This window comes from Xiphophorus couchianus, chromosome 24 (genome assembly GCF_001444195.1).
Source record: "Xiphophorus couchianus chromosome 24, X_couchianus-1.0, whole genome shotgun sequence".
Taxonomy (NCBI): Eukaryota; Metazoa; Chordata; class Actinopteri; order Cyprinodontiformes; family Poeciliidae; genus Xiphophorus; species Xiphophorus couchianus.
In genome coordinates, this window is record NC_040251.1 from 14,874,145 (window position 1) to 14,895,913 (window position 21,769).

Below are 21,769 nucleotides of genomic sequence, written 5' to 3' on the forward strand. Positions count from 1 at the left end.
AAACAGAGGGGCAGCTGCTGTCCAAACACTGTAAATACGGCGATTGTTAGCTAAATGCACACTTAGAAAACAGAAGCTGCTCCCCTACAGCTACAGATAACTCATCTGGGAGTGGAGAAATGTTCCTGCTGCTGGTATAGTTGATAATATTCAAGAGGAACTGTGAAATTAAGAAATGTGTTCGGATGATGGAAAACAGACAGAGAAGAGTTCCACATCATCGAACTTTCCTTTGTTTAGCCTTGCTACAGCCACAAACCTCAGTGTTTTATTAAGGTTTTGTGTAAAACAAACAATGTATTAGTTTTTGTAGATCCCTGGAGCTGCATGTCTTCTGGGGTATGCCTAGCAAATTTGCACATCTAGACACTGACAGCTTTGCCCATTCTTGCTAAAGTAGCTCAGTACGAGTCGATAGAACAAATCTGTAAACATCTTTTCACAGACTGTCAACTGAATTTAGACCCAGACTTTCAGCAATTTTAAGACATGAATATGCTTAGGCCTATGCAGAAGTTGATGCAAGTGTAGTAGTTTTGGATTGTTTGTTAAAAAGGTTCAGTCAATAAAATTGAGATTTTAAGGTTTGTCACAACCATCACAACCGATGAGAGAAATGCAAGAAGGTGGTTTAAATTCTAACTCATTGTCTGAAGAGAACAATAAATTTAATGAAACCATTTTATCGAGTGTAACAGAATATAAAAACAAACTGAATATGTCAAACTTTTATGTTAAGATTAAAGTTTTCTTCTCTGCAGCATTGGGGCGTTTAGTAGAAGCCAACAACCCTTTTATTACATCATCTGTTTGTGTGTAGTTCCTGTAATCACAATGTGACCCAGCTGTATGAATACTGATTAAAACCACCATTTTGTGACACACAAAAGGCATAATCACCGAAGAATAATAAACCTGAACAAACGTGCAACAGGGAGGAGACTTTCTTATTTCCTTAGGTGCACCTGCAATTTTTCAGAATTGAGAATGAAGCAGACAAAAGGTCATCCTCTTCTTCCTTTCATTCGGCGTTTTCATCAAGTTCTGGCAGATTTGTTAAAAAGTGACCTCCACTTATGTTTTAAGATGTACTTTAATGCGTAGAACCTTTATTGGTTTCAAAGCAACAGTTTCCATGAACTGGAGCTCAGTATCTTCTACTCACTGCCAATTAAAATGTCTAGGAAGACAACAGAGTGACAGGCAGACACCGTCTCTCCATCTGTCTCTAGACTTATCTACTTTCCATCTCCTGTCCTTGTCTTTCCCACTCTGCCTGCCTGCCATGCCGTTTGATGAAGATTATAAGGACTTATAAACAATTCCCATCCATCAAAGACTAAGCAGATCTCTCTTGTTTGAGCAGATTTACAAACTAGGACTGGTTTCTCTGAAGTTTAGAAAAAGAAAATTCTCTAATTAACTCAGCTGATGAGGTGTGCTGTCATGTCTCTTACAGGTGACTATGTGCTGATGACGGTTTACTTTGACCTGAGCAGACGGATGGGCTACTTCACTATCCAGACCTACATCCCCTGTATTCTCACCGTGGTTCTCTCCTGGGTTTCATTCTGGATCAAAAGCGACGCCACGCCGGCCAGGACCACGCTAGGTAGGCAACTTCAAGACTTGTGAAAGCGTTTATCCCCCCGAATGTGAATGATATGATCCAAAGAAAAAAAAACAAATATGTATAAGTCACACCTGACTTGCTGGACCAGCCAAACCTTTATCTGTGACTTCAGTCCAAATAATGTGGCATATTTAAAAAAATAGATGAATTTTTACATCTGTTGAGAGTAGTAAACATTTCTAAGTTAAACAGAATTCCCTGGTTACTTTAATATCTGCCAATTTTCAGTCTCTTCGCTTCTCTTTTCTGACTAGTAGGTCTTAGAGTCGTTTCCTTAGAGGCATGAAGTTAAAAATAGTCAAACATTACAGCATACATTTAACCATTCACTTGACTGGCAGTTCTATTCTAGTAAAATATGAAAAAATATATTTTAATTACTAAGCAAAGCTGAAATATTTTCATTGATTTCTTGATCTCAGAGAACAAAGTTTGCTTTGAGGTTGAAGTTGGGTGGGGATAAAGATGGGAGGACTGGATCTATCTGCTCTGAGCTCACCCTGTGATGTACCAATCCCCTTCAAATCCTACTGGCTGCCTGAGATATTTTCAGACCTTGGAAGCCTGAAACAAAGTGGAAGGGTTGTGTATTTTTAGCGTTTTTGAGGTAGTCGTCACTTCAGACACTAAATAAATGCTCTCAAGTGAGGAAAGTGATGTTTCTTAAAAGTCTCCCTCAAAGCCAGACCTAAAAAAAACACATCAATACCCTGTTAAATAATGATCTGATTAATGAGCAAAATCAAACATTTATCTCATAAAACTCAACAGAAATGCAAATTTAAAAAGCTCAAGGAAATGCTAGTTCTCACTGGATGTGAATACATTGATTCATTTAACTTCATTTAAAATGAAAGTTAATTAGAGTTTGAGATTTCGCGTTAATTTCACAGAATACTAATGAGGCATCAGATTATGACCACTGACTGGTGAAATGATTACCACTGATTATCTCCTCCTCATGGCACATGCCAATGCACATTCGTCTTCATAGTTGATGTGTTAGAAGGAGGAAGAATGGATAAGTGTAAGAATTTAAGAAAGATAGATTGTGAAAGTTGTGATGGATCTCGAAAGCTGCAGCAAGTGTTGCATGTTGCCAGGAATCGACATGATCAGAATCAGTACTTGGGCCGAGTAGAAAATCCAGCTGCTAGAAAATCCAACATTTTGAAAAAGCCTCACATTTTTTGATGAATGTTTTTGCACTAGGATGAGGTGGTTTCTCAAGTGTATAAAAATTAGTCTATTTTGTAAAACTGCACTGGAAACACTTTTCACATCACATGATTAAAAACTGAATATTGCTACTGACAGAAAGATGAAGAAAACAAGTGGTAGGAGAACGATGGCGCGTTTTTAAATGATTTATCATTTTCCTCTCCTGACCATTAGCGTGGGTAGGCTAGCATTAGCATTAAATATGCTGGCTACTAGCATGACTAGGCTTGCGTGCTCTTTTGACAGGTTACTGTATTCTAACATTATGCCAGGCATAAACAAACTGAAGTTGGTTTCCCATTGAAGCTTCTGATTGGGCAGAAGGCTAACGGGCCGCCGCTACGTGAGAGACTCTTATTTTTGGTGCTGACAACACACCATACATGATCCTCACCACATCTCTACATTTAACTGATTTGATATTTGTTAACCAGCAACTAGCATATTTTTTGTATGACTTTGGACTACTTTGTTAGTAATAACTTAATTTCTCATTTAGTTTTTGGTCCTCCCAAACACCTTAGCGATTAAATCCCAGAGAGCTAACTGCTTGAGTTGTACTTGCTAAATGAGTTTAGACTAACTTATTAACTTTAGCCAGTCAAGTTGTTCAAGTGCTGAGTCTAAAGCATCTCCTACCACCGTCATCTCGGCTGTGACCAGCTTTGAGGCCCCGCACTGCACTCCTAAAGTGCTTTAATTCCACTAAGTCCCTGCTGCCCTTCATCAGCCGGCCGGTATCACCGAGGGTCATCTGGAATGGCTCTGCAGTAATAAAAATGCTTTATTGGACTTCTGTCCATCACTATTCGCTATCAAACCAGACAAAAAAACTTCACAGTCAAACAATCAGTTCGTCTCATGTTGTATTGAATTCAGTAGTAAGCGAGTGTTATTACTCATGCATGCGTCAGGCCAAAGGAGCCTCTCCTCTCGTGCCGCTAATGAAAGCTGATCATAATAAGAGATTGTGTTCGGCTCGGTTTGCTTCTTACTCTGATAAAGGTTGACACGATGACAGCTGAACATCAAAACAGTGTGGGGCAGATTAGATCAGGAGACGCGGCATCCCACAGCTTTTTTTCAGAGTTTGTTTGTGGAAAATGAAGGAATGTCCTGTAATGGGAAGGATTTTTCTTTAATACAAAATTGTCAGTGAAGGCCTCAGATTAAATCCACTTTTTGTGCTTACAGGCAGTGGCAGCATCTTGCTTTAGGGATGTTTTTATTTCCAACAGGGACAACAAAGCTGGTCAGAGTTTATGGGAAGATGGATTGCCTTATGTGCAGGACAATCCTGCTAGAAGATTTGCTACAGGTTGGCTAAGACTTGAGACCAAGGTTCACCTTTTAGATCAAAGCGCATCCTGTTAGGATGGCCTAGTCAAAGTTGAGGAGGGGATTTGTTGCAAGATTTAAGCTGACGCTCACATAAAGGTATATCTAAAAAAATTCGAATATCATTAAAAAGTTCCACATTTTGTCACTCATTTCAGAAGTGAAACTCACATTAGATTCATTACAGAGCGAAATAATTCATGCTTTTATTTCTTGTATTTTTGATGGTTACACATAAAAACCAAAGTTCAGTGTCTCAGAAAAATAGAATGATGCAATGGATTTTCATCATCTGTAATCCTTTATCAAGAGTACAGATTAAACGCTTAAAATATTTCACTCTGCATGACAAAGCTTTGAGTTTCACATTCTGAAATGAGTGACAAAAATATTGAACTTTTTCATGATTTACGTTTGTTAGATGTACCTGTACACTTTCTGAGTTTTATCAATCTGACTTTACCGTTATTAATAATTTTCCTTTAACCTTCAATGAGCACAGAAAATCTTAATAAAATACATGGAAATTTTTGGTTACCATGTCTACACCTTTGCAAATCAGCTAATTGTTCTATCGGCTGGTAACCAGCGGCCTGTGGGTGGTGAGGAAAATCCTTGTGACATTCCTCTCAACAGGTAGAGCGGTGAAACAAGCACCCCCTTGTCCTGATAAATGTCCACCTTCAGCTGCACAACAGAAAGTCATTTAGCTCCCCCCGCCCCTCTCTTTTGTCCACCGGCCCCCACTGTCAGCTTGAGACCAAGGCTGAAAAGAAACAGGACAGGTAAGAGGAAGAAAAAGAGCTAAAAACAATCAGACCTCTGGCACATATCAGCAGGGGGAAATGTCACAATGAGGGAGGTTAAATCTGAAGGAAAACAGCTTCACCTCAACCCCAAACAAGCCAACGCAGCGCTGCCACTCACCGGGTACTCTTATGGCGGCAGAGCGCTTGGACAACATGGAAGTTAGAGGTTTCAGCTGTGGATGACTCCTGTTAGACCTCAATCTCTGTACCTCATATGGATGTTGGCAGAGATTTGAACTCCGATGATGGGACATGAAAGCGCCTGGAGGCAGGTTTCAAGAATCTGGGGCTTTATAGTGTAAAATAGACTGCAGCGCTGGAATTAATAGGAGCTGGAGGTAACATCCATCATGCTCATCCAGGGTAATCACTGTGTTGCTCAACATCAACATGACTGCTCACCAAAAAGAGCTTCATCCCAGCATTTATACCACAAATGGATTCATTTTTATGCTGCCAGAATGTGCTAGTAGTTCAACAAAAAGTGAAGCTTTAAAAAAAAAACAACTGCTAGTTTGTCGTACTTTTTACACTTTCCTTCCAGAGGGCTGTGTTCCAGAGAATCGACTATGGATGAGCATTTCCACCGAAACCAAACAAGTCTGCAGACACGTCTGGGCAATCAAAACAAATGTCCAGTCATGCAACGGTCTGTGGAGAGTAGCATCCTTACCCCTCGGTGATGACATTTACATTGCACACACACACACCCCACCAAAGCCTGGAGCTCTCCCAGACATGCGAGGAATAATGGCTCCTTTAAAAAGGACTGTACACCCACAGCCTCCATCCCCCTCCCCATGTACAGCCAACTCAGATTCTGCTCAGACTCTACCAGATGTCACCGATGGGAACATTTTTAATGCAGAGGTCTGAGAAACCAAATTACTGTGGCCAACTGTGGCAGAAAAATGCCCCCAACACAGTCAAACAAAGGATCTATAACAGGGCAATTTTTAGAAAGCGTGACCTTTGAAGGTTAAGGGTGTTTCCTGAGGTGGATAAGACCACATAGATTCTGCATACAAATTCACAGGCAGCTTCCACTAGAGAATAGTAGAAAGCCCCAAAATAAAGTCATTTTTTACTGCAGTACAACACTTTCGTTTGTCGAAAGATCCAGTCTGTAATTCAAGCACATGTACTGCTTTCAGCCTAATTATTAGAAATAATAGTTTTTAGCAGTAAAACGTCATCGCTCAAGAGTCAGCGTCAAGCTGCTTCCCTTGACTAATGCTCAATAAAATGTCTGAGTGGCCTCTTCAGATAGAAGACCTCAGAGGCGAGTTAAAGTTGTTTTAGATGCATCAAGGTTTGGAGTTTGAGACCTTTACTCTAGATTGTCCTGAGTCCTGGTTTCTCTTCTCTCCAGCTCAACCTACGTTCTCTGCTGGATTTAGTTCTGGAGACTGAGGGAGCCATTAAAAAAAATTGGTTCTGCGTCGACTGAACCACATACATTCATGTAATCATATGCTTTAGGTTGATCTTCTGCTGATTGACCCAACGTTAATCACGTAGATGTGTTGAAGAAAACTCGCAATCCAGTTGAGGATTTTTGTGGTGTGATGGAACCAGTTTAAATTTATAGACTGCAAATCTGAAGCAACTGGATGATACCTTGATGTCAATATGGAAAGTTTCTAACACCTTTTTAAAGCTCTTTGGTTCTGAAGACAAGAAGTTCCCACTATCAAGGCATAACCAACAAAGTAGTTGAGTGTAGATGTGAGATAACAGCAGGGTTGGTGTTAGCAATAAAGCGTAAGAGAGGAAGAGAATCATCAAATCAAACCTTTGATTCCTTCAGCAAAGTAAGTGAATGATGTGACTTAAAGACCTAAAAATACCAAGCCTTTAACACTACAGGCCAAGCAATGCTGAGAAATTAGAGAACACAAAGCCTCAGTGAGTAAATTAGTTTTACTACTGATCGTGTGACAAAAGATAGTCTCTATAGCAACTTGCATTTGAGAAGCATCTCTCCCACTAAGCCTGTCTACAGGTGTTGTCAAATTCTATGTGGAAGGAAATAGTCGAGCCTTTTTGCGTCTCCAGAGGAAGCCGTGCAAAATCTGATAAAATGCCTCAAGCATCGGTTGTGACTAAAGACTGTAAGATTGGAAGGGAAAAGAGAATCTGTGGGGAGTTGGAAAGAAGTGAGCGGAGCAGAACTTTGTGGCCCTCTCATCTCAGCTTGAGGCTAGAAGCCTGAGGCTACAATAGCTGCTGCTAGCATGACACTTCTGAAAGTCTGGCTGAACCGCCAGCAGGATTTAAACCCATCACAATGGAGGTTTCTGACAAGGTGTGAGAATGTCTGATTCTTTTTCCTTGCTGGAGAAATTATCATGGTTTTCTAACTGAGACTGAAAAAGCAATGGTAGATTGCTAAGAAGTCATTATGGAATGGCAGCTTGATGACAGTTTTCCAGGTTACTGTGTACTGGCAGTCCACATAGAGGTAATCTTGTTATAAATCCAATTTATTGGATTTAGTGGAACTTTGCATCAGGAATACAATAGTTGCAGTTGAAGACATACATAAAGTATTTGCTCCCTTCCAGATTTTGTTTCAGAAATAAACTATGGGTCAGTACAAAAAGCAGTTTTCCAATTACTTCATCCAAACAAACCTGACTATAAAGTGTTTTCCTCTACAGTTAACAGTTTGCAACCAACCTGGGTGGAAACAACTGTCTTTTTATCCCGCTAGTTTCTGAGAATCGGTCCCATTACCATGTCTCAATCAGATCTAATGTGCACCTTTGACTAGACCATTCCCTTTTTTAAGCCATGGACTTATTATTATGCTTTTGGATAATTGTACTGCTGTATAAACCAAGCGTGCTTGAACTTCAAGTCATTTGCCAGAGAAAATCATTCAGGTCCTTTAGCAGAAAACCAACTTCAGATTGTCATATTGCCACAATCAAGTCCATGAAGTGTTCTTTTCCGCAAAAATACTTTTAGTTTCACACCAGACATAATCAGGACTGCCATCTTTGGATCGGGGGATGATGCGTTGTCTTTTTTTTTTTTAGATCTTTTAGCCTACTTTTTTGTTCACAAAGCTCCAGTGAAAGATGTTGTGAATCAGTCTGGGTGGATTTTGTGAAATTCAGGTCAGCTTTCCAAAAACTGTGATTCATCAATTACTTTTTCCACATGGAGATAACAAAAATTCTCATTAAAAATGCTATTTTATATTCCAGCTTTCATTGTGGGACTACAAAAGCAAAACAGATGAAATCTGTGAGGGGGGAACCTTTCTTCGCAGCAGGCTAGTATTGTTGCAGTCAGACAGGTGGTGGTTAGTATAAGGCATGGCTAAAACAAACCCTGGTTTCCAGCATTTTGTTGGCTCATCCATCCATCACAGCCTCTACCTTCTGCACACATTGTGCCTTTTTTCCTCTGTTGCTCCCAATAGAGAAGAGTCATTATTCATACAAGCAGAGGATTTGTCACCACAACATGGACATTTCTCATTTTAGGATATCTCCTAAAGCAGCTGATTCTATTGTTTTTCCTTTGGCAGTCTCAATTACTGTGGCCACTTTTCATCAAGCAGAAAAATACTTTCCAGACACAAAAACAGTAGAAAAGCAAACAATGGAAACCATGAACAAAACTCAAGACAAAACCAAATGGTTTAAAAAGCAGATTGTCCAAGTTGCCTTTAACACAAAATGCTTGTTAAGGTCTGTTAGTTTCTTGGCGGTAAAGCTGAAAATGTTCATCACGAGAGCGTCAGTGGAAGAAGTATTCACATCCACTTTTTCACATCAAATCAAAGCTAACAGGGGGTGCATAACTGTGAAGTGGTAGGAAATTATAACTTCTTAGAAAATCAGTTTTTAAGTCTTGCCCCACAGTCACAGTTGGATTTATTTCTGAACTTTGACTAGACCTAAAGTTAAATTTTGGTCTCTTTTGGCCAAGAGCTCAGATCTAATGTAGCAAACTGCAAACAAAATGTTGTCCTGGATTTTATTTTGGGGCATCAGTGTAAAGGGACCTTAACTACAAATGCACATCACATTTTAAAGCTTATTTCCATTCCAAACCATGTGTAGTTTTCCTTGTCCTCAAATGTGTGTATCAAGATAAAATTGCAATTAAAAAAACACTGAAATTTTAGTGCATAAATTGACAAAACCTCAGAATTTATCATGCTTAAAACTGCTGTATGGTTCTCTAAAAAAAACAATATATTTGACCACAAAGTTTGACTGAGGTAAAAAATTAAAAACCATAGTTTAAGCAGTTCAGAGGAGCACTCTGACCACCATATATTACACGACTGAGAAAACAAATTACGCTTCAGGCGGTAAAGTGGCTCTTTGGTCAGAGGGCGCTCCTGCAGGGCCGTCGGACTGATTATGTGAATGGGACGTGGTTTGAAGCCACAGCCGCTAAAGTGTGTACAAAACACACTTAATCAGATCAGATTGGAGTAGCCAATGGTTGCATTTTAACCTTAATCACCAGCACATTAATATGAAAACATCAGCATAATTACAATAAACAAACAAGGAGCTTGTTGCAGAGTGTATCATGCTTGGTGCACTGCTTTTCCTGCTGTATAGATACGAGTGCATCATAACTCCAGACCAAACATATACACTCACATTAGTGTGATCTGTATCCAAAACTCAGGCTGTGTAAATATTTCAACTACATAATGATAAATAGATGCTAAATTCATTCTGAGCTGAGATAATGTGGATTATTCACCAGCTTTAAAAGTTAAAAATATATTTTCAATGGAAACTTCATGTTTTAGCTCCAGTTCTTGTACCAATTATCCTGTTAGTTATCTGAATGTTTGTGTCCCGGAAACCTTCACATTTTTAACTGGCTTTAGCAAATCAAGGTTTAATTGCCTTTGAAATAACATGCATATTAATTTCAATAACACCAACTGTTTTAATCCTACTTATTATGCTGTTGCCACTGGCGACCCTGACCAATAAATATTAGATTATTAAAAATATACTAGCAATGTTACACATTTTCAACTTAATTTCTATTAATTAAACATTAAACTATTAAACATTAGTGTCTTTTGGATATAAATAATTTCTAAGAAATTTAAGCCACTGTAGATCAAGTTTTACAAATTAGTCTAAATTTTTCCTCCATCCTGTATTTTCAAAGCCTGGTGTGCAAATCAAGTTTTAATACCTTTTATATTTAGATAATAAATATATTGAAACATTTCTCAATTGGTAGTTGAACTGAACATCCAAAAAAAACTATTTGAGGAAACTTCAAAAGTGGCAAATAAAATAAAGAAAATAATCAATTGCAGTAAGAGAGCAGATGGAGCATTAAATTGTAGCTTAAACAGCATTTAAAGATTTAAAAACCAGACGTTCTCCACGCTTTGACCTCAACACCAAGTTATTCTAAAGTAAAACATCATGTAGTTCTTTCTACAAGAGAAAATTGAGAACATTTGCAGTGTTGTGACCCGGCTTAGCTGGTTCTCCTCTGCACTATTTATAGAAAGTGTGTGGTCTGGTCTCCCAGCTGTACACCTGGACACTAAACAAAGGTCAGCGTCTGGCATTCGAAACTAGTGGCATCATTTTACAATCTCCAGTCGAATTATTCCCCTACATTCACTGCAGGGACAGCAGGATCTGTGGACTTTGGAGACACACAGTCGTTTGATTGAAAAACAGAGAACCTGTTCTTTCCTGTTGCTGGAATCAAACTGTTGTTTCTCTCTGTCGCATGCTTGCTTTTTGCAGCCATATGCAACGCAGCTTTTCTCACTTCCGTGTGTCAGCTCTTGCTTTGACTATAGATGCGAGAGTGTTTCATATCGCTTGCACAGGCAGGAATCACTCGGTTGCTATGGTATCATGTAGTGGCAGTTTCTACTGAATTAACCTAAAGTGAACAAAAAAAAACTTCTGACCCTGATTTAAAGAAGGAGACAGCCGGCAGACAGTGAAGGCATGTGAGGCTAAGTTTTGTTTCAGTGATGATTTTGTGGAGAACTGCAGTTGGATCTGAGACGATGAAGCATCTGAGAAGAAGGTTGTACATTTACCAGGTTGCTTACTTAAACATAATTAGTCAGGAGAGAGAAAAAAAAGACAAGTCTAGACGAGAAGAGGTGGCTCGAAATAGAAAGGAGCAACTCGTCTCTATGGAAACGAAAGGCAAAAACAGTGGCACACACACACCGCCATGAAAGACATGTAAGGGATGAGGGTGAAAGAGAGCAAGAGGAGAGATGGAGAGAGGGAGGGAGAGTGGAGACGTGGCAGGAAGACAATGAAGGGAGGGAAAGATTGTGAGCTTCCAAAAGTGACGAGTGTCACAGGAGTAAATATGGACGTCGTTCCTGTCACTGCTTTTATCCCTTTGAAACAACTGATTTCCTTTCAAGCAGATACTCTGGAGAGGGATTTCTTTAGCAATTCACTAATGTTTCAGTGACTCCCAACATACCACTGACCTGTAATTACTGAAACACTGACTGTTTATTATTATTTTTATTACTGAATATTACAAGCAATAAATATAACTGTATATCAGAACTTTAAAGGTCAAGAGTATTGGTTATAGTGACATCTAGTGGTAAGATTTCAACACTAAAATCTATGGGTACATTTTGAAAAAAAATGTTTCACAAAAAACGTAATTTTAGCATTTCAGTTCAAAAAGTAAAACTCGCTAAGTGGAACCGGCACCTTTTGAGGCTCTTCAGAGAAAAATGAGGAGGCTGTTTCAGGATTTGGTTGTATTGTGATGTTGCCCAGCTGACTGTCTGACTTTGATTGTTGATTTAAGCATTGTGCTGTTGGTTGCAAGAAAAAACGACCACAAATCAATCTGAAGATTTTACAGGATCCAAGTGGTTCACCAAGAAAAAATGGAGGAATTAAGTTTATCTTTTAAAAAATTATTTAAAATACTTTTCTTTGCATATTTTTTTCATAGTAATTGATGTTAGTAAATGTGGAGCTGGAGATTTTTCTTTTCCAAAAAATGTATATGTTTTTGTTTTCCTAATCTCATAATTCCCAGTGTGAGATTATAAAGCAGCAATAAATGTTAAAAGAATTGGTAGATGTTTCTGGATCTCGGCTGCTGCACTTAGACAAGATATCCCATCTGATGAAGACAATTCAGGTGTGGAAACATCTGCCCAGAATACACATTATTAATGGTGATTAACATCTTTCCACGCGTTACTTAATCTGACATCATTTGCAGCTGGCATAATTACTCATGAACTTTTCAACATTGCAACCACACACATTTTAATGTTTTAATCTTAATAGGCCATCACAAATTAGAGCATGATCGAAAAAGGAAATAATACTCTGGTTTCAAAATCTTTTGTAAAAATAAGAGAGGTCAGCATTTAAGTTCCTGCTTAAGACTTTAATAGAATCAGATTTTGTTCATGTTTAAATTCAAAGAAGTGTATCAAAACATACCTACGCTTAACTTTTCCAACGTGGCAAAATAGGAAGACGGTCAACACTTTTACAAAGTATCACAGTTCACCTCATAGCTGCTAAGTAGAGGTTGTGTATTTGCTTCTTTGCAGGCATCACTACAGTGCTGACCATGACCACCCTGAGCACAGTGGCCAGAAACTCCCTACCCAGAGTGTCCTATGTGACGGCCATGGACCTGTTCGTCACCGTCTGCTTCCTGTTCGTCTTTGCCGCCATGATTGAGTACGCAATGCTCAATTATTACTCCTACAGTATACGCAGACCGCCTCCCAAGATGCAGCGAATGGTAAGTCAGTGTTGTACAATGATACTTTCTGATATCTGCTACAAACAAGACTCTTTGTGCAGAGCCACATCAGCTTTTGAAGCATGCATCAGTGCCTTCCATTTAAATATTCCTGTAATGTTTCCAAATAGTGACATTACTAAACTAGTCTGACTGATGCTCTTATCTGCTGTTGCCTTGTCAATCACCAGACCTCAAAGGGAAACAAGATGTCCACTAACAGACACTAAGCAGCTACAAAGGGACAGAAAAAGGCAACAGAACAGGGGAACCAAAGGGAAACTACTACAAACAGTATCAAAAACACAAAGAAAGCAACTACAGAGAGATACAGAGTGCAGACATAACAACCCCTAACCATATTGTGTGCCTGCGTGGGGGGAAAGGGAAGTCACTGGAATTTTAATGAAGATAATTAACATGACAAACAGTACGGACTTTAATCAAATATCGCAAAACATTGCTTTCGTGGCTGCCATAGCAACTTCAAGGGGCGATTAGGACTCTAAGATATCTGTGTGATCATCCATAGTGTGCATCAAATACTGCTAAACATAACAAAAGAAGGGGAGAAACTTCATCAACATGCAGTTGAAGCTAGATATTTACATACTATAAAAAGACAACCTTTATTTTCTTCTGCCATCTGACACTGAATCAGAAACTTATGTTTTAGGTCATTTGGGACTAGAATTCATTTTCTTTGCTAAATGTCAGAAGTTTACATACATTTCCTCCTCCCGCAAGCTTCAAGCAATGATTGCTGAATTTCCTCCTGATAGAACTAGTACAAGTTTGGCTGCCTTGTTCACAGAAACATTAGATACTTCAGAAGATTGACTTTGTTGTCCTTAAGCCACTTTGCAGCAAATTTGTCTATATGATTAAGATCATTGACCATTTGGAAGACTTGTTAAAGCAACATGTAAAGAGTCAGGAAGCAAAAACTTGTACACAAACTGACCATAATCCTAAGCATACAGCCAAAGTGGCTACAAAGCGACTTAAGGACAAGTTAACGTTTTGCTGTGGCAACTGAGTTCTACCAGTTCTGTCAGAAATGGACCAGAACTCGAGCAAATGATGCAAGGAAAGCCAAACAGTTTGATCAAAGTCATACAGTTCAAAGGCAATACTACCAAACACTGATCATGTATGTAAACTTTTGATTGTGAAGACATTACAAAATAAATCTGATGTATTCTCTGTATTATTATTGTGGCATTTAGCAAACAAATAATTTGGTAACTGACCTAAAGCAGTAGAGTTTAGACTTTAAAGCGTAAATGTCTGGTTTGATCTGTTCCCTTCCCATGTGATCTACCATTTGTAGCAGCACCATCCATCATCTATGAACAACCTTTTTGAGGCTGCAAAAACTGCTCCTGAGGCCTTGCTAATAATGTCTTCTGCTAGACATCACTCTTTCAAAAACAGATATCAATTCCATCCGTATGATGCAGCGTCTGTCTGTACATCCAGCTCACTTCCCAGGAATCTGACACGTCTTTATGAACACCTGTGCTCAGTTAAAAAACATTTCCTCTCCAGTCTTCGCCCCTCATGCTGTGCGTGGGCGTCCTCCAAGGCTGTACCTGCCGCGAGTGCCTTAATGTCGGCGGCACACACGCACTCGAACTGAGTCAGCCGCCGCCGCCGCTGCTGTCATCTCTTCCTCTCTCCAGATCCGCTCCCTATTCATTATTTCCTCCTCATGTGGAGGAGTTCTGCTCAATGTGTCTCAGGGCTAAAGCCACTGTCAGCTTGGACCGAACAATTAAGTTGCCTTTTATTCAGCCACCCTCTTCTGGGTTTTGGCCGATCCTGCATTGGGAAGCTGCTCCCACCTCATCCCCCTCATGGGCATCTTTTCAGTGCCCACTCAATCAATTCTCCACCACATGTCACTCGTCCCTGACCGGAGAAGGAAAGGGTTTTAAAATACATCTCAAGTCCCACCTCATATTTCCTGTTCTAAACCTTTTAAGTACAGTCGGTGCAGGATTTATAAAGCAGCAATTTGACTTTTGATTTTCTGTTTCTACTTCATTTTGAGCTTCTAAAAAGAAAGCTTTGAATGTGAAATTGTATTTCTGTAATGGATCAGTTTTATTGATGGTTTGTGGTGGGAATGTTTTTTTTTTTATCATCTAAAAAGAATATTTGTCTATTTGGTGCATTGATTGCATGAAACAACAATCATGTGTCAAGGATTTGTTTTCATAAACTCAGTTCATTTGTCCACAAACTACAGGCTCTTCTCAAGATAGAAAACAACAACAAGGTTCAAGTGCAGCTCAGAGAGTAAAGGTTGTATTCTAGATTCATTGCTCACAGGAATTTGTCAACCGTTTATTTCAACTCATTGTGATCCTTATGGTTTGTGGCTTTGGAAACGCAAAAGCTACAATTACCAAGACTGATGAGAAACTATTTAATGCAGAAAGCGTGTCTTTGTACTATATAGTGTGAATTAGTTCAGGTGTTTACTGTGCAGCTGAGCTGAGCTCTGATGTTCAGTCTAGTGTTTCACATCTTCATCTGGTTCTCTGGGGTTCAGGTCAGGCTAGATTGCTGGTCAATCAAGCACAGTAACACCGTTAGTATTAAAGCAAGTGGCATGGGGTGTGTGTGTGTGTGGGGGTGTGTGTGTGTGTGTGTGTGTGTGTGGGCAGGTGACACGTCCTGCTGGGAAATAAAAATCAACACCTCCATAAAACTTGTCACCAGAAGAAAGCATTAAGTTCTCCAACACTTCCTGGTTGATGGCTGCTCTAACTGTGGATTTGATTAAACACAGTGGACCACTAGGAAATATTATTTCCAGCAATTTTTCCGTAGCTCAATTAAGACAAGTTGAGAATCGTCTGTTTGGCAGCTGTACGAGGCCATATGTTTAAAAGAATTTTGGCAAAAATGATTTTTGCAGTCATCGTATCCTGTCTTGTTTTAATTAGTTGCTCATGCAGTGAATGTAAAGCTTGTTAAAGCAGACAATCAAAGGTTTTATTTTAAATTGTTCAAGAAATTCACTTTCAGAAAAAAAAGACTATTTGTAATGACATTGTTGCAAAATTTATTGCAAAAGGTAAAATTTATAGTGTCGTGCTGCACAATCAATAGATTTTTTGTTTGCTTTTGTATCTTTGACCATTAAAATATAGTTAAGCTAAATCCAGGTTAACAAATTGTACAGTTTTGCCTTGTCGTACTTTAAAAGGATCCTTTAATATTAAATTAAGTCCAGCTCTAATATGATGCGAGTTACTTATCTTGTCAATGGATTCTTAGAAGTGATACTATTCAATTTTTTTTGCAGGCCTACTCATCCTTCAACATGGGTCGCACACCTCGAGCCATGATGCCAATGGGCAACTCTTTGTTCTGGCACGACTATGATGACAACTGCCTGTACGAGTGCCTGGACGGAAAAGACTGCAAGAGCTTCTTCTGCTGCTTTGAAGAGTGTAAAGAAGGCGGCTGGAGGAAAGGACGGATCCACCTCAACATCCGGGAGCTGGATTCCTACTCCAGGGTGTTTTTCCCCACCTCCTTCTTGCTTTTTAACATAGTCTACTGGGTCAGCTACCTCTACCTCTAGTCTGATCGGGCGGCCATCTTTGGACCCTGCTGGAACAGCTCTCATCGTTTCCCACCGCGACTGAAGACGTGAGGTCTCAACCAAGTAGTGGAGGAAATTAGCTGGATCTGCATTATGGGAAGTTTTTACAGACACACTTCTTCAAGGATGATATTTTGATGGCCAGGATTTTTAAAAATGGCTTTACTTCTCTGTCAGGATGGAAAGACCGATGTTATAACTCTGAGGAAACCAAACTGTGACTTGAGAGAAGTTCGGGGACAGGGTTGCAAAGCTGATCTTGGACATCGAGATAGCCAAGCACCCATAGTGCCTTCTCTGGAAAGGGTGCGGCAACACAGTATGCGGCTTCAGAGTTCCCTCCATTTTTCTTTGTCACCTCATAAGTCACAAGGCCGCATGCTGAGCTGTCCATCTACTGATGAAACCAACCTGGATCACAGTTTTTCACAAATGGACATGTCCAAAGTTATTGCTTTTATTTTGTAGCAGCTTAGTTTTATTTCTATGCTAGAATTAGTTCTTTTCCTATGGTAACATCTCTCTTTTCTTATAAAGCTGGACATGAGTTTACAGCAACACCAACACATCAGTTAGCTGTTTAATACGAGTCGGCAGCCTGTTGTTACTGATGTTTTACGACCACGGGACGCAGTTTACAACATTCTTACACAACAAATGTATACCAACCAAACTAAACTTACAAATCCCAGCCAGGGGCATTTTATGTATGTTTAAATACACAAATAAGCTTAGCTATAGGAGCGCTTTCATTCAGAGCAGATATTTAGTTACTCTATTAAATATGCTTATTTAGATTTTTTACTGTCATTTTTAATTTCCCAGTCTCTTTGTAAATGAAAAGTTTGATATTTTGGGAGATTTTTGTTTGTCAGTTGTTTTTCAGCTGTGTTCAGGAGTATGGATAACTTTATAAAAGCTCAACTTCTACATTTCCATATGTTGTGTTATGGATCTAGCTCTACTCCTGAAAGGAATCTTCATTTCAACACTTACACACTCCAGAAATTCACAAATAAGATAAATTACTAGATTAGGAAAATCTTTCATCTACAAAAGACAATCAGAGAATCTGGTAATTTATTATAATATTCCTCACATAACCTTTTGCTTCTTCTGGTAATTTGATTGCCTATTTACAGTGACACATTATGAGTATCAATGGTAAAGGTATTTTTTTCTGTGCGATGGTTGTGAACTTCAATGTCTAGAACGAAGGTGAAGCTAATATTTTTTGCCACGTTTTATGGGAACTGTGTGCCAAGTGAACTGTGATTAAACTTGAACTTTTAAAGAAAAGTATTAGACTACTTACTACCATTGGACCAAGGTTTAGACATTAGGTTTAGTAACTAGCTCTGACTGAGCCTGAAACCTTTTAGCTGAATCTTACCATGGGGATTAACATTTAAAGAAGCTTTACCAAAGCTAACCAAACAGCTAACTTCACACAAATGGTCAGAACGCTGTGAAGTAAAATTGGAATAAATTTAGTAGTCTTTAGCAAGAGGTGAGGTGAACTTTGAGTAAGGAATTCATATTTTGAAACCTATTTGATTTACTAAAAAGTCTGTGCCTAGAAAAAGTGTCTGCCGCATCGCTGATTTCTTCAGTTTATGCTTTTTATACTATTGTTTTAGATTTGGCTAAATAAATATCTAAATAGAACCTATTTTGCAACATTAAGTTGGGCAGCTGATCTGAAAAAGCCACCCATTATTCTCCTACCTAAAGATATGAAAGAACAGAGAAGATAATTGACATTTATTTGTTTAGAAAGGGTTAAAAAACTATTTAGATGACTTAATATCTTGTAGAACCCAGTATAAAGTCTAAAGCCCTGCAGGCTTTTCTTGCCTCAGGTAAAATCAGCATCTATGATCTAATAATATGAGAGAATCTGAAGGAAATTGAGTTTTAAGGTCAAACTACTACAACAATAAAAAACACAACCTACCCTTAAACATGTTAGTTCTTACTGGCCAAACATTTTTGGTTTGAAAATGGTTCCATTATGAAGGAGTTGAAAGACAATGGCTAGCAACAAGAATTAGATTTTAATTTCCTAAAATAAATACAACACGTCAGCTTTTTTCATGGGTTCACTGAGATAGTAGAAGGTTCTGGTAATAAATGCTTTCTGATGGTGTTGCTTGCTTCCCTGCAACTTCCTCAGCCAGAAACAACACATAAATAGCTTTGTGTAATGGTTGCATGCACTGGATGCATTTCTCAAGTAAATAAAATTAGCAAGGAAGAAAGAAGCAAATTTATGACAACCAAATCTGATTCCTGGTGCTGAAAATAGAAGCTCGTAGTGAAAATCTGGATATTTACTGTAGACAATATAAAAATCCTGTTCTGTGTATGTACCAATGTATAAAGTAAGCAACATTTAACAACAGTGTACCTGTTGACGCCTCTTTCCACCAGGATCAAACAAAAGCTCCATTCTTCAAGATAAAATTCGGTTACTGCACTTGTATTTCCATCAAGGATCTTATTCCGAAAAACATCCAACAACTGTCTTATAAAAATGACCAAAATCTCAGAAAAGTTTTCAAACTCCTTGTTGAATCTGTGCCACAAATGATTAACCAATTCAATCCATACTAGTAGGGTGTATCTAATAAAGTGGCCAGTGAGTGTAGGTGTCTAATATTGCCCATGTGTGACACAAGAAACCCCAAGAGCCCTTGGAGTCCCTCAGAGGCAGCAGTGGCTTTGACAAATGTCACTCTTAGACGCCGCAAGAATGAGAATGACTTTTTGTAGCTTAACCTTTGCCACCGAAATATTACACTGGTTTTCTTCTCTAAACCTCGGCAGCAACACAGATCTCCCCGACAAAATGTCAAACTATTTATTTAAAAAGCCCATAAGCTGCCATCGCGCCTGCAAACGGTGGAAACTGGCTTTGAAGGATGCTAATAGTCGTCATCCCAACACAAATGCAAACATGAGAGACCCTGTGCTGCTCATGAGCTAGCCAAGTTCACCAATTTGAAATGATTAGCTCCTATATGATGCTCCACGTTCACATGGTGCACAGGGCAGAGCTGGAAATGGATGATACAGGATGTTTGCTGATGGCTCTTGATGGAGTCTCTCCGTTCCCTCCTCAAACAAATAAAACCCGGCGCCATATGTTTGTGTACGGACCCAAACGTTCAGGCAAACAAGCGGACGGTGCCAGTGAGATCTGGAACCCCTTTATAGTTTTGTTGACTGTTCTATGGCGTTTCTTGCGGGTTTTTTTGGCTTCATAGAATAATCGGCTCCTCTTTTCTGTCCTCCTCCCCGCACCAACACACTTTCACCGGTATTCGAAGCTTTTCTGTGAAACATATATAATTAATGTTTCTATTTTCATACAGTTATGGAATGTATGTTAGGTCAGTAGCAAGGCTGGAGTCGGTCTGGTTACAGTTCAGTCAGTTCGTGCCGCGTAAATTAGTTTATTTTTAGTGGGGCTTACATATTCATAAAGCCTCCATACCCATTTGTGTCCTGTCCAGAGACTTGTAATGGAAAATAAACCCGCTTTGAGAGTTGCTAGATGAACAGCAGAGGGGCTGTTACACTGTGGGCCATTACTATTATGCTGATTTACAGATTAACTCATGAGACAGTGGCATTTCATTAGTATTCAGCATATTCATCTCCTTAGAACTGACTGAACTAACCAGAGCTTGGCCAACACCGCAGTAAACCCTCCTCACCTCTGGTATTTCTACTACACTTTATAAGTGTCTTAGTCTGTTGAGATACTTCAATAAAACAAAAGAAATCACTATTTTCTACGTCTCAATGAACAACACCTTGTCTGTATCAAGCGACAGGAACCTGTGTTTGTAAAAGCTCTGTGGAGTCTGAGCGCTAATCCAAGATCAGCCCTAGTCAGCTTAATGAAGTGGCTCCAGCGGCCGCCTTTTCCACCAGACCTCGTCGCCCCCATTAAGGTCTGCTTGTGTCAGAGCTGCAGAGTCGGTCCCATGGAAGTGGCAGAAAATCACGTATTACTGGGGGGGGTTTTCCCCCTTCCACAAAGCAATTTGCTCGTGATCGTCAGGGAGACCACGGGAGGGCGGGGCAGGGAGCACAGCGCCAATGAGCCACACTGGTCTTGGATCAGCCCTCCCAGAGGAAGCTTTTATGAAAATAGGATCTTGGGTGAAATTAAGCATCTTTTCTATTGTGTAGTATCTTGCTTATATAAATAAATAATGTTTTGGTCAAGTGTGACACTGAAGTGTTTTTGTCTAAAAATTAAACCTTGAGAGAAAAGTTTGAGTTGAGAAAGACACTTTACCTGAACATCTAATTTTACAGCTGATTCCAACTTGATGAGCTTTTCCTTCTGATAATGACTTTCACCTGTTGAATTCACATCCCTAAATATCTGGACGCACAGCCAAACTTGCATGCTAAGAGAATAGTTTTTATACGAAATCAGCAGCAAAAATCATATGGTTTACTTCTGTTGTAGTCAAAGAATGTTCAATGTTTCCCCATCAAGATTTTTTGGACCAAGTTCTGTTTTTGGGGGGCTTCCTGTTTTCCTGTCTATTTATGTTCTATACTCTTCATCAGACAGAGAATAGCTATTCTTAATGGAAAACAACATGAACTCCAGCTAGCAGTTTATCACAAGCAATCTAGCTAATATTTGGAAGACCGTGCTCTAGTCCAATGAGACGTTTTAACTTACACAAGAAACCAAGTCAGGGTCACATTGTGAGAGAAACTGGTGAGTTATCACCATTAATGTGCACCAGTGCATCGTTATGGAACAGCCTAATGGAGGGTTTCTCAACCAATGACATCACAAACATACAACCATGAGGTACAATTTCTCCTTGACTGCAAAAATACTAAATCTTAAAGTAGTTTTGCTCCAATTTCTAGTGTGAATATCTTCATAAAACTAACTCTTTACCAAGACATAGGAGCTTGACAACAGTGTCATTCCACTGACCTCTGGGCCCTTTGAAAGGTCATCATTTAAAGACTGGATGTTTGCTTCTGTTGTCTAGAAGTACCACTAATCCAATGTTCTGCTGGAAAAGTTCAATTAATCCATCCACAATAAATACAGTGATTTACAACCGTCCTCTGGCTGTCTGTCTGTCTGCCTAATAACAATGACGCCACTAATATCCAGTGACAGATGCATGAGCACATCATTGCTTTCACCTCACTTTAGTGACCTAGTTTTCCCCAACAGCATGCAGAGAGAGAGAGAGAGAGAAAGGAGAGGAGTTGCGGGGTGGAAGCAGTCGAGCTTCCTTGGCACCGGAGGAAGCTGCTGCCACCTACGCAGAAGCAGGGAAGGAGCCTATGAAGGCGTTTGATATGGAGGGGAAGCCA

General features: G+C 39.4%; 1 protein-coding gene and 1 long non-coding RNA gene across 2 annotated transcripts in view; one reads left to right on the forward strand and one right to left on the reverse strand.

Moving 5' to 3' along the window:
- Positions 1 to 20,644, forward strand: part of LOC114141233 (gamma-aminobutyric acid receptor subunit gamma-3-like) — an 86,799-nt gene extending 66,155 nt beyond the window's left edge. Inside the window, exons 8-10 of the mRNA XM_028011720.1 lie at positions 1,460 to 1,612; positions 12,581 to 12,777; positions 16,097 to 20,644. Of these exons, the coding sequence (XP_027867521.1) occupies positions 1,460 to 1,612; positions 12,581 to 12,777; positions 16,097 to 16,378 (632 nt within the window). The 3' untranslated portion in view covers positions 16,379 to 20,644. The remainder of the gene's footprint in view (positions 1 to 1,459; positions 1,613 to 12,580; positions 12,778 to 16,096) is intronic.
- Positions 1 to 21,769, reverse strand: part of LOC114141234 (uncharacterized) — a 50,479-nt gene that overhangs the window by 16,482 nt on the left and 12,228 nt on the right. The window lies entirely within an intron of this gene.